The 11,542-nt window shown below is 39.1% G+C and overlaps 1 protein-coding gene across 1 annotated transcript in view; it reads left to right on the top strand.

The window, feature by feature from the left end:
* Nucleotides 1-11,542, top strand: part of TMEM57 (transmembrane protein 57) — a 63,709-nt gene that overhangs the window by 7,663 nt on the left and 44,504 nt on the right. The window contains exons 3-5 of the mRNA XM_011977904.1: nt 880-1,003; nt 3,257-3,435; nt 5,013-5,514. Coding sequence (XP_011833294.1) covers nt 3,315-3,435; nt 5,013-5,514 — 623 coding nt within the window. The 5' untranslated portion in view covers nt 880-1,003; nt 3,257-3,314. The remainder of the gene's footprint in view (nt 1-879; nt 1,004-3,256; nt 3,436-5,012; nt 5,515-11,542) is intronic.

An 11,542-nucleotide genomic window follows, 5' to 3' on the forward strand; every position in this document is an offset into this window, starting at 1 on the left:
TCTGGGCCGGGTGTGGTGGCTCACGCCTGTAATCCCAGCACTTTGGGAGGCCGAGGCGGGCGGATCACGAGGTCAGCAGATCAAGACCATCCTGGCTAACACGGTGAAACCCCCTCTCTACTAAAAATACAAAAAATTAGCCGGTCGCGGTGGCAGGCGCCTGTAGTCCCAGCTATTCGTGAGGTTGAGGCAGGAGAATTGCTTGAACCCGAGAGGCAGAGCTTACAGTGAGCCGAGATCGCGCCACTGCACTCCAGCCTGGGCAACAGAGCGAGATTCAGTCTCAAAAAAAAAAAAAAAAAATGAAGTGGAATTTCTGGGTAAAGGAAAGCTACAAGTATTTACATTTAAATGCCAAATTGCCATCTAAAATAGTTGCCCCAATTTATATTATTGCCAAGTATGAAAATGAACCTTTCCCCATACCCTCCCTATGCTATTATCTGTCTTTAAGAATTTTATCTAATAGTTAAGAAAATGGAATCTGATTGTTTTAATTTGTATTTCTCTAATCAATAGTTAACATCTTTTTGTATGTTTTTTAGCCATCTATAGTTCTTATTTTGCGACTTGTAAATTATTTTCTTCAGTTACCTTTTATTGATTTGTGGGAGCTCTTTGTATGTCAGGGCTATGAATCCTTTGTTTTACATACATTGTAAATATTTTTTGCCAGGATGTTTGTCTTTTATTTTTGTCAGTGATTCTGTGGAATCATTTGTCATATAAAAGCTTTCCGTTTGGATCAGTTTGCCTTTTAATTTAGTTTAGGTGAAGATCTTAATGAAAGTTACTGTCGTTGAATTAGTCTCCCAAACAATCCATCTGTTAGTTACTGTATCATTCATTCATGCTTGCCTCTCTGCTGCTTTCCCACAGAAAGGGGAGTGTGTTTGCCTACAGTGTCTCTCTGGATCCTCTTTGTTTATATTGAAGCAGCCATTAGATTTAAAGATCTCAAAAACTTTCATGTAGACCTTTGTCGTCCATTTGCTGCTCACTGGTAAGTATTACATAAATTGTGTGGTGTGTGTGTGTGTGTGTATATATGTGTGTGTGTGTGTGTGTGTGTGTGTGTGTATATATATATTTTTTTTTAGACGGAGTCCCGCTCTGTCACCCAGGCTGGAATACAGTGGCTTGATCTTGGTTATGCAACCTCTGCCTCCCGGCTTCAAGCGATTTTCCTGCCTCAGTCTCCCAAGTAGCTGGGATTACAGGCGCATGCTACCATGCCTGGCTAATTTTTGTATTTTTAGTAGAGACAGGGTTTCATCATATTAGCCAGGCTGGTCTCGAACTCCTGACCTCAAGTAATCCACCTGCCTTGGCCTCCCAAAGTGCTGGGATTATAGGCGTGAGCCACCGCACCCAGCCAGTATTATATTCTTTATCTATAATTCATTTCACTGTAGAATGTTAAGTTCAACTGTAAATTTATTCTTAGAAAGTTTACATGGACCCAGAAAGCAGTACAGCATGGTTGGAAAGAGCATGAGCCCCCTTTTCAGGCAGATGGGTGAATCCCAGCTCTGTCCCCTGACAGCTGTGTTGCCTTGTGTGTGTCATTGCCTCTAAGCCATGGTTTTCTTACCTGCCTCTCTGGGTCATGGGAAAAAGGAACTGAAGTGATACATCTAAAGTATTCAACTTAATGCCAAGCACATAGGTGTCTGATGAATGTTAGCTATGTTTATTATAATCAGGTAAAGATTCCAGAAGGTCTTGATGAAATATATGGCTATTGCATGAAACCTAAAATAATTCAGAATTTCCTTAGCCTATTTATAAAAGTAAGATAATATTATTAATAATTTTTGAATGAATATTATTTCTCTTTACAACATGCTAATGAATATTAAGATATTATTAATTAATTATTCATCTTAACCATGAAACATTTTTGAAAAATGAGCTTGATTCTTATTTATATCTATTGTGGAACTTACCACCTAATGTATGTTTCTCCTAAACACACCAATTTTTACTAATATTTATGGCAGAAACCAAAATAAACAGTAATCAACTAAAAAAAATACTGTTTCCAGTATTTTTAGTCTTTTTACAAACAAATTAAATGAACTTGGTCAAAAAACATGTCACCATAAGTTTGTAGTGAGACCACATTTAGACTAATTATAAATTGATACATTTTCATGTTAGTGAAACCTATATGGGCTTGACAGTGTTTGCAGAGGCTTTGAAATGTTGTTAGGCAGGCTGATAAGTTCAATGAAAATATTTAACTTTCTATCCCAGAGATTAGAGTTCTAAGTACAGCTGGTTTAATTTGGTGATACAAACCAAATGTTGGCACTGATCATATCAGATACTTATTTAAATGATTCTTGAATTTATGTATGACAGAATTTATATATGGCAGAGTGTTTATGAACCAATCTTCAAGGAATAGCTGGTGGCAGTACCCGTCAGGCAGCAAGAAGATTAAGTTAAAGTAGTCACCTGAATTTGACCCTGCCTTCTAGTATTAAAAATCAAATGATGTTCTTGTGATTTTTTTTTTTTTAACATGTTTACTTTTGGCTATGCATAAAGTCTCTACCCTTTTAGTTTTCAAAAGCATACAGGCCAGGCGTGGTGGCTCACACCTGTAATCCCAGCATTTTGGGAGGCCAAGGTGGATGGATCACCAGGTGGAGAGATCAAGACCATCCTGGCCAACATGGTGAAACCCTGTCTCTACTAAAAATACAAAACTTAGCTGGGCATGGTGGCGCTGGCCTATAGTCCCAGCTACTCGGGAGGCAGAGGCAGGAGACTCACTTGAACCTGGGAGGAGGAGGTTGCAGTGAGCCGAGATCGCGCCACTGTACTCCAGCCTGGGCAACAGAGCGAGACTCTGTTTCAAAAAAAAAAAAAAGGGTGCAAATAGATGCCTAAGTTCTAATGCATAAGGTAGTTCTTCAGTATTTCTTCAAGGGATTAGCCACTGTATCTGACAGTCAACTGTGGTGACTCCTTGAATTAATTTGAAGAATGCCAAAGTCTAATGGGAAGTGTCCTCTTATGGTCTAGCAGTCCTGTTGTTCCTGGGGGTTTTGTTCTGTGTGCCAGTTGCTTCTGATTTCCACAGTGGACATTACATTTATTTGTGTGTCTAGTGAATGCTATTCTCAACTACCATCATCAATTAGAATTTATCTTTAAATTTTAAGCCATAGGTATTCTCATGTGCTTGAGACACACATGGTTCATTTTAAACCTGCAATTACTGGCTGGATTGTCTTCTTTCTAGTATTGGGTACCCTGTGGTAACTTTGGGCTTTGGCTTCAAAAGTTACGTAAGCTACAAAATGCGGTTAAGGAAGCAAAAAGAAGTACAAAAAGAGAATGAGTTTTACATGCAACTTCTTCAACAAGCTCTCCCTCCAGAGCAACAGATGCTACAAAAGCAAGAAAAAGAGGCCGAGGAAGGTAGGTCTTTACCCTAAAGCTGTTGGCTTAATAGGCTAGTCATTATTTTGTCTCTTGGTAGAATTTTCTTTTCTGGAAAAGTAGCGAGGATTTTGTTTTTTCTGTCTAATAGTGTTTCTCCTCAGGGTCATTGTTTTGTTTGGTCAATGAAATACAGATTGTGAATGAAGTTTTTTACATACTGTCTGAAGACTATGTGTTTAAATATGTTTATTTTATTATTTTAAAATATATTTATATCTTTTTTATAATTTAATTCTGATTTTTTTTTTTAATTTAGTTTTTTGAGACAGGGAGGGTCTCACTCTGTTGCCTAAGCCGGAGTGCAGCGCTAACAGTTATGGCACACTGCAGCCTCAAACTCCTGGGAGCAAAGTAATGCTCCCTCCTCAGCCTCCTGAACAGCTGCTACCATAAGCACATGCCACTATGCCTGGCTAATTTTTTAAAATTATTTTTTTGTAGAGATGAGGTCTCATTGTGTTGTTCTGGCTGGTCTTGAATTCCTGATCTCAAGCAATCTTCCCACCTCCACCTCCTAAAGTACAGGGATTACAGGCATAAGCCATTTTGCCCAGCCTGTTTTACGTATTTTAAAATATATATTCTTAGCAACAAAATAGTATGAAACTATGTGAATTGGTAATTGAAGCAAGTCAAGAATCAAAGTATAAGCACAATGGAGATGTAGACATGTAGAATTGAACTTTAGAAGCCAGATGTCTTCTGAATAGAGCCAAGATGGATAGGTCGTATTCTAAATGCTTCGTATAATGTAATGCAGATTTTAAATTGAACCATTTCTGATGGAATCTCTCTCATGGGCATTTGACCAATAGAAATAGATAATTGGCAGTAACTGGTTTCCATTGGTTTGAGAGTTGAAAGTTTGAGGTCGTGTTTTTATATATTTCAAAATTATCTTTTTGTCTGATGTGGTACAAAAATATCTCTTCAAGTAGATTTTAATAAATTGGAATGTGTAGACCTGATACACAAAATTCTTTCTGAGTGATCTGGTGAAGGATACAGACTTCCTTATTACCTCAACACTAGAGTCCAGAAAAAGGATAGATGTCCTGTATCCTAAAATTATTCCTCTTCTTTTGTTTCATTTAACCTCTTTCTTTTCAGTAAAGTTATTAGCAGTTCATTTACTCCAGGTACTTAAAAAATATGACTTCTTAGGATCTGCCTTTGTCCTCTCACCTCAATGATAGGTGAGTTTGATTTGACTAATACACAAAGTGTGCCCTAATTATAAAACCCTGATCTTGTTTTCAAGACTAGACCTTTAATGGCCATCATTTTCATAAATGATGGCGATTTTCTAAATGTGGAGTTTCTTAAATGTATTTGGATTTTCTTCTGTTTTTCTTCCTACATCTTCTAGTAAATTATGAGGATTTTCTTCTTGATTAGCGTAATGTACTGTGGTTATTACTTCTAAATGAGTGTGCAAACTAATGTGAATTTCTTAAGTGTAGATAATAATTTGTTGAATTAATCTGTGTTGTTAAAAAACTAAATACTCCGGTGTGGGCTTTTTGTTTGTTGGTTTGTTTTTGGTATTGTAGCAGCCAAAGGATTACCTGATATGGATTCTTCGATCCTTATACACCACAACGGAGGTATCCCAGCCAACAAAAAACTCTCCACAACTTTGCCAGAGATAGAATACCGAGAAAAAGGAAAAGAAAAGGACAAGGATGCCAAAAAACACAACCTTGGAATAAATAACAACAATATTCTACAACCTGTAGACTCTAAAATACAAGAGATTGAGTATATGGAAAACCATATCAATAGTAAAAGATTAAATAATGATCTTGTGGGAAGTACAGAAAATCTCTTGAAAGAGGACTCATGCACTGCTTCCTCAAAAAATTACAAAAATGCCAGTGGAGTTGTGAACTCCTCACCTCGAAGTCATAGCGCCACAAATGGGAGCATTCCTTCCTCATCTAGTAAAAATGAGAAGAAGCAGAAATGCACTAGCAAGAGCCCAAGTACACACAAGGACTTAATGGAAAACTGTATTCCTAATAACCAGCTAAGCAAACCAGACGCACTGGTAAGGTAAGTGCGCATGCTGTGTCCTAACACTTTCCAGTAAACTTGACGTACTCTTGACATACTCCCATATGGGCCTGTAGGGATTGTTTGTAATCAGATACTGTGACTAGTGACATGTGGTGTTTTACATGAGTTTGTTGGCCACCTTGTGTTATTGTATTGAAGCATTGACTTCAGCTACTTCCAGTGTTCTGAATAAGGAGTGACAGTGATTACTTCCCACATGTGACAAATTGACCTGTAACTTGATTCTTCTAGTAGTGTTGAAAGGCACTTCTTTGGTCCTTGTCCTTTTCTCTTTGCATGTCCAAAGTTCTTTTGGCAAAAACACAAAAAGAAGAGTTTGTGCTTCTTCGTGCAAATCTCTGTCAAACAGATACACATTGCAGGAGAGGGGTGAGAAAGTTGTCCTTATTACTTTGTGCTTGTTTTGTTTTTCTGTTTGTTTTCAAAATATGAATTATCCTAGAAAACTCTGGGAAAGTTAGGTTTGAAAAGCAATTTCTTTCACAAATATCCATGGACAAACACAGTGTTAGTCACGGAGTTTAATTAGGAATGTTCCTTTTCTCATTTTAATTAAATGAATTTTTTTTTTTTTGAGATGGAGTCTTGCTCTGTCGCCCAGGCTGGTACGATCTCGGCTCACTGCAACCTCCGCCTCCTGGCTCCAAGTGTTTCTCCTGCCTCAACCTCCCGACTAACTGGGATTACAGGTGCTTGCCACCACACCCAGCTAATTGTTTTGTATTTTTAATAAAGACAGGATTTCACCATGTTGTCCAGGCTGGTCTCAAACTCCTGACCTCAGGTGATCCACCCACTTCGGCCTCCCAAAGTGCTGGGATTACAGATGTGAGCCACTGTGCCCGGCCATAAAAGAATAACATTGTTTTATTATGTTGACTGGCTCAGACTTAATTTTACTGGATTTTATGTGTTATGTTAGGCAAACACAAATATGTTCCTTTCACCTCAGATCTTTAATTTGGAAACTGAGATCTAAACTGGAGCTTTTTTGTGTGTATGTAACTCAAGAGGGCAATTGAAACTCTCCCCTTCTAGTAAGTTATATTCCTCTTCCTCTGGCTTGCTTTAGGCAATCCATTTATTCTAGGAAGGAGGCTTTCCAGCATTATAAATGGTATGAACTAGATTATTAATTTGTTTTAATTTTCTGATTGGCAGTTAAACTAAGCGAGGTATATCTGGGTTCTACTAATAGAAACTCTTGAGGTTTCACAGCCCCCAGGCTACTTTGGGAAGCATACTATTGCTGTTGCCTGGCTGGCATCCATATCCATTTGTTATGACATTCTGGCCATTGTGCCCAGCAGAAAAAAATACGTGGAAGAGAACCCTCCTCCTCCAGATGCCCTTGGGAGAAAGACCAATTAGTTGACCTTCTATTTCAGAAGGAATATCCCACAAATTCAGTAAATGCTATACATGAAACATCTGTCACAGCTATTTATCATCCTTTCTCCTACACAATTTTTTTTTGAGATAGGATCTCACTGTGTTGACCAGGTGGGAGTGTAGTGGCGTGATCACACCTAACTGTAGACTCCACTTCCCCGGGCTCAGGTTTTCCTCCCACCTCACCCTCCTGTGTAGCCGGGACTACAGGCGCATGCCACTATGTCTGGCTAATTTTTAAAATTTTTTGTAGAAAGGAGATCTCACCATGTTGCCCAGGCTGACCCAAGTTTAGTAATAGCAGTCAAGCCACAATACTTTTTCTTTGCTGGTTGTTGCAGAAAAAGCAGTCAGAGCTCGGTCTTGTGCTACCATTGCCCTTGGGTCCCAGTTGTGATATTGATTGACTCTACTATCTGATCTGTTTTTAGTAGAGAAGTTCAAGGACTCAGATGGCTAATTGTCCAGTAAGCTGGGGATGATGACATGGGTCCAGTACCCCCATGCCTACACCTAAGGAGTATGCTTCTTCCTGTGGTCACTAATGCGTACTCTGCCTTGACCTACAGTGCCCCAGGTATTACTCTGTTTTGGAGAACTACTTGCTTTCAAGTGACTAATAGACAACATTGTATTTAAGTAGGTTTATAAGCTCCCACAGTATTATTTTCAACTTTTAATGTTATAAAAAATAAGGAGATGATCTAAATATCTGATAATGGGAGAAATTTAAAATAAATTATGGTCCATCCATTTGGTAAACTTTTAATATAGATATTATAAAATCATACTTTTGAGCCATATTAAAGAATATGGGGAAGTATGTCAAAGCATTTCATGAATAAAGGAGAAAGCAATTTAATGAAAAACAATTTTTTCTAATATATGTAGAAAAATGATTTAAAGGGAAAAGAACCAAATTGTTAACAATAGTTGTTACCCCTTGATAATATTGGGCGTTTATTTTTTCTTTTTATTTTCATACATTTTCACGTTTTTCTATGATGAACAACAGTGAAGAATTTAAAAGGAAAGGCATCTATCTGAGCAGATTATCCAGCTTGGTTGGAGGAGGTCTTATCTTACTTCCTTCTGCCCTTCCTTAACTGTCTCCTCTGTTTCCTCTTGTTTGACTTCATGTATGTTTGATCCATATCAGTGAGACTGTGACTGATTCACACCTGACATGTTTGAGTTGTTAGCTAAAGAGTGAGTTTGTTATCCAGATGAAGAAGGCTGGACTCAGTGGTCTCTAAGATCCCTTCTGATGCAAACATACAGGGCTGACAGTATGTACATGGACTGTTTGCTTCTGCAGGCACACTTGGGGTGGTACACAGTTTCAGGCTGACAGACTTCCACGGGGATGCTTTAGCGATAAAATTGATCTCTTCCTTTTTTTTTTTTAATTTTAGATTTAGGAGGTACACACGTGTTCATATGCAGGTTTGTTGCAAGGGCATATTGCATGATGCTGAGCTTTGGGCTTCTATTGATCCCATTACCTAGAGAGTGAACATAGTACCCAATAGGAAGGTTTTCCAGCCCTTGACTGCCTCCCTCCCTTCCTCCTTTTCAAGTCCCTAGTGGCTGTTGTTCCAGTCTTTCTGTCCATGTGTCCCCAAGTTGATCTACCCTTTTCTAAGTGTTGAAGACAAAATTTGAAAACCAGTACTGTATTAACCAACCAGTAACTCTACTGTAATAATAGATTAATTGCAACACATTCTGCAGCTATGTCTGTCTGAAAACTGTGGGTGAGAACTGGTATTTTTGAGCAACCAATTCAGTGACTTTTAGGGGGAAAATTCATTACTGCTCCACCAGTTTCAAGGAGAATTCTTATAGCTTGGTTTGGCTGTCCAGTTAAGGTTTGATGGCTATTCCTTGTAAAAGGGCAGGCAGTCTGGCAGGTCTTTCTCAAGCTCTCTCAGCTCTAGGGATGTTATTTAGTATGCTGTATACCACGGGTTACAATAGCACACAGGCCAAATCTGGCCCACTGCCTGTTTTTGTAAAAATAAATTTTACTGGAACACAGCCACTCTCATTCATTTACATTATATCAATGGCCACTTTCGTGCTACAGTGACAGGGCTGAATAGCTGCCACAGAGACTATGGCCTGCAAAGCTGAAAGTATATACTGTCTGGCCCTTTACAGAAAAAGTGTGCTGACGTCCATTGTATAGCAGTCACTTGTTTTGAAGATCTTTCCCCCTTACTAGATTGTGAGCTCCAGGGAGCGGAAGCTGGTTCTCTTCATTTTTAATATCTCTCTATAAAAATAGAGTGCTTAGTGAATGTTGAATCAATGAATGATATATGGGGACAAGGAACTGGTTGAATGGAAGAAGCGCTGCTTTATGAGGAAATACAGGAGAATGTGGAGCAGAAGGTGCTGGGTGGATTGCTAAGGTAAAGAAATGTGGAGGAAGGTGAGGAACCTGGGAATAAATAGGTGTTACCTATAGGGTCCTTTCTTAGAAAGTTTGGGAACTTGCCAAAGCCAGTCTGGAGTACTCTGTTGGTTTTAGAAACGTATACCTTACAAAATGACCCTGTGTTCTGCCAGCTTGATTTCCGAATTATTTACCTAAGATATTTAAAAACAGACTTAATGTTGGAAGCCAAAAATGGTTTTGATTCCAACATGAGAAAAATTCTAGTCAAAAACAGAAAAATCAATGAGGAAGATCCGTTGTTTTAACTAAGTACTGAGTTGGAAAGGAATAATATAAATTAGAATAAGATTGGTTTAAAATTTTTCCTCAGTGGTCAATTAAAAATATTTTAAGTGTGAAAAAAGTCTTTACAATTTTAGATAAAAGAAAAAGAGAAAATAGTCCCATAATCATGACACAAATCACTGTTAAAATTTTGTTGTCTTCTCATAGGCTAATTATATATAATTGTCATCATAGCATTTTATAGTGTTTTTTAAAATAGATCTTAATGTTTAGAACAGTTTTAGGTTCACAGGAAAATTGAGTGGAAGATACAGAGATTTCTCATATGCCTGCTGTCCCCACGCATGCCTAGCCTTCCCATTGTCAGCATCCCCCACCAGAGTGGTGCATTTGTTACACAGATGAACCTCCATTGACACATCATTATCACCTAGTCCATAGTTTACTTTAGGATTCGTTCTTAGTGTTAAACAGTCTTACGGGTTTTAATAAATTTATAATGGCATGTATCTACCATTATAGTGTACACAGTAGTTTTACTGCCCTAGAAATCCTCTGTGCTCCATCTGTCCATCCCTCTTCCCCTCCCCGACCCCTGGGAAGTGCTGATCTTTTTCACTGTCTCTTTAGTTTTGCCTTTTCCAGAATGTCGTATAGTTGGAATCATATTGCATAGCCTTTTCAGGTTGACTTCTTTTACTTAGTAATATGCATTTAAGATTCCTCCATGTCTCCTATAATTTCTTTTTCTTTTTCTTTTTTTTTTTTTTTGAGATGGAGTCTTACTCTGTTGCCCAGGCTAGAGTGCAATGACGTGATCTCGACTCACTGCAACCTCTGCCTCCCAGGTTCAAGCGATTCTCCTGCCTCAGCCTCCTGAATGGTTGGGGTTATAGGCGGCCACCACCACACCCGCTAATTTTTGTATTTTTCATACAGATGGGGTTTTGCGATGTTGGCCAGGCTGGTCTCAAACTCCTGACCTCAGGTGATCTGCCTGCCTAGGCCTCCCAAAGTTCTGGGATTACAGGTGTGAGCCGCCACACCCGCCTATAATTTCTGTCCCCACCCCGAAATAGAATCTTGCTGCTTGTTGCCCAGGCTGGAGTGCAAGGCGTGATCTCGGTTCACTGCAACCTTCACCTCCCGGGTTCAAGTGATTCTCCTGGCTCAGCCTCCAGAGTAGCTTGGATTACAGGCACCTGCCACCGTGCCTGGCTAATTTTTTGTATTTTTAGTAGAGACGGTTTTTTAGTAGAGATAGGGTTTCGCCATGTTAACCAGGCTGGTCTTGAACTCCCGACCTCAGGTAATCCAGCCACCTCAGCCTCCCAAAGTGCTGGAATTACAGGTATGAGGCACTGTGCCTCGGCAATTTTTTTTTTTTAAATTTAAATATAGAGACAGGAACTCACTATGTTGCCCAGGCTGGTCTCGAACTCCTGTGCTCAAGTGATCCACCTGCCCCGGCCTCCCAAAGTTCTGGGATTACAGGTATGAGCCATCATGCCCAACCCGCTCTGTGTCTTTTCCTGGCCTAGTAGCTCATTTCTTTTTAGTACTGAATAATATTCTATTGTCTGGATATACCACAAGTTTGTCCATTCACCTGCTGAAGGACGTCTTGGTTTTTTCCAAGGTTTGGCAATTATAAATAAAGCTGTAAACATCTATGTGCCGGTTTTGGGGTGGACATAAGTTTTCAACTTCTTTGAATAAATTCCAAGAGGCACAGTTGCTGGATCATAGAGTATATTTAGTTGCAAGAAACTGCCACAATGTCTTTGACAGTGGCCATACCATTTTGCGTTCCCACCAGCAATGAATGGGAGTTCCTGTAAATCCTGACCAGCACTTGATATTGTCAGTGTTCTGGATTTTGGCCACCCTCATAGGTGGATAATGGTATCTCGTTGTTTTTTG

Source organism: Mandrillus leucophaeus, unplaced genomic scaffold, assembly GCF_000951045.1.
Source record: "Mandrillus leucophaeus isolate KB7577 unplaced genomic scaffold, Mleu.le_1.0 Scaffold185, whole genome shotgun sequence".
Lineage (NCBI taxonomy): Eukaryota > Metazoa > Chordata > Mammalia > Primates > Cercopithecidae > Mandrillus > Mandrillus leucophaeus.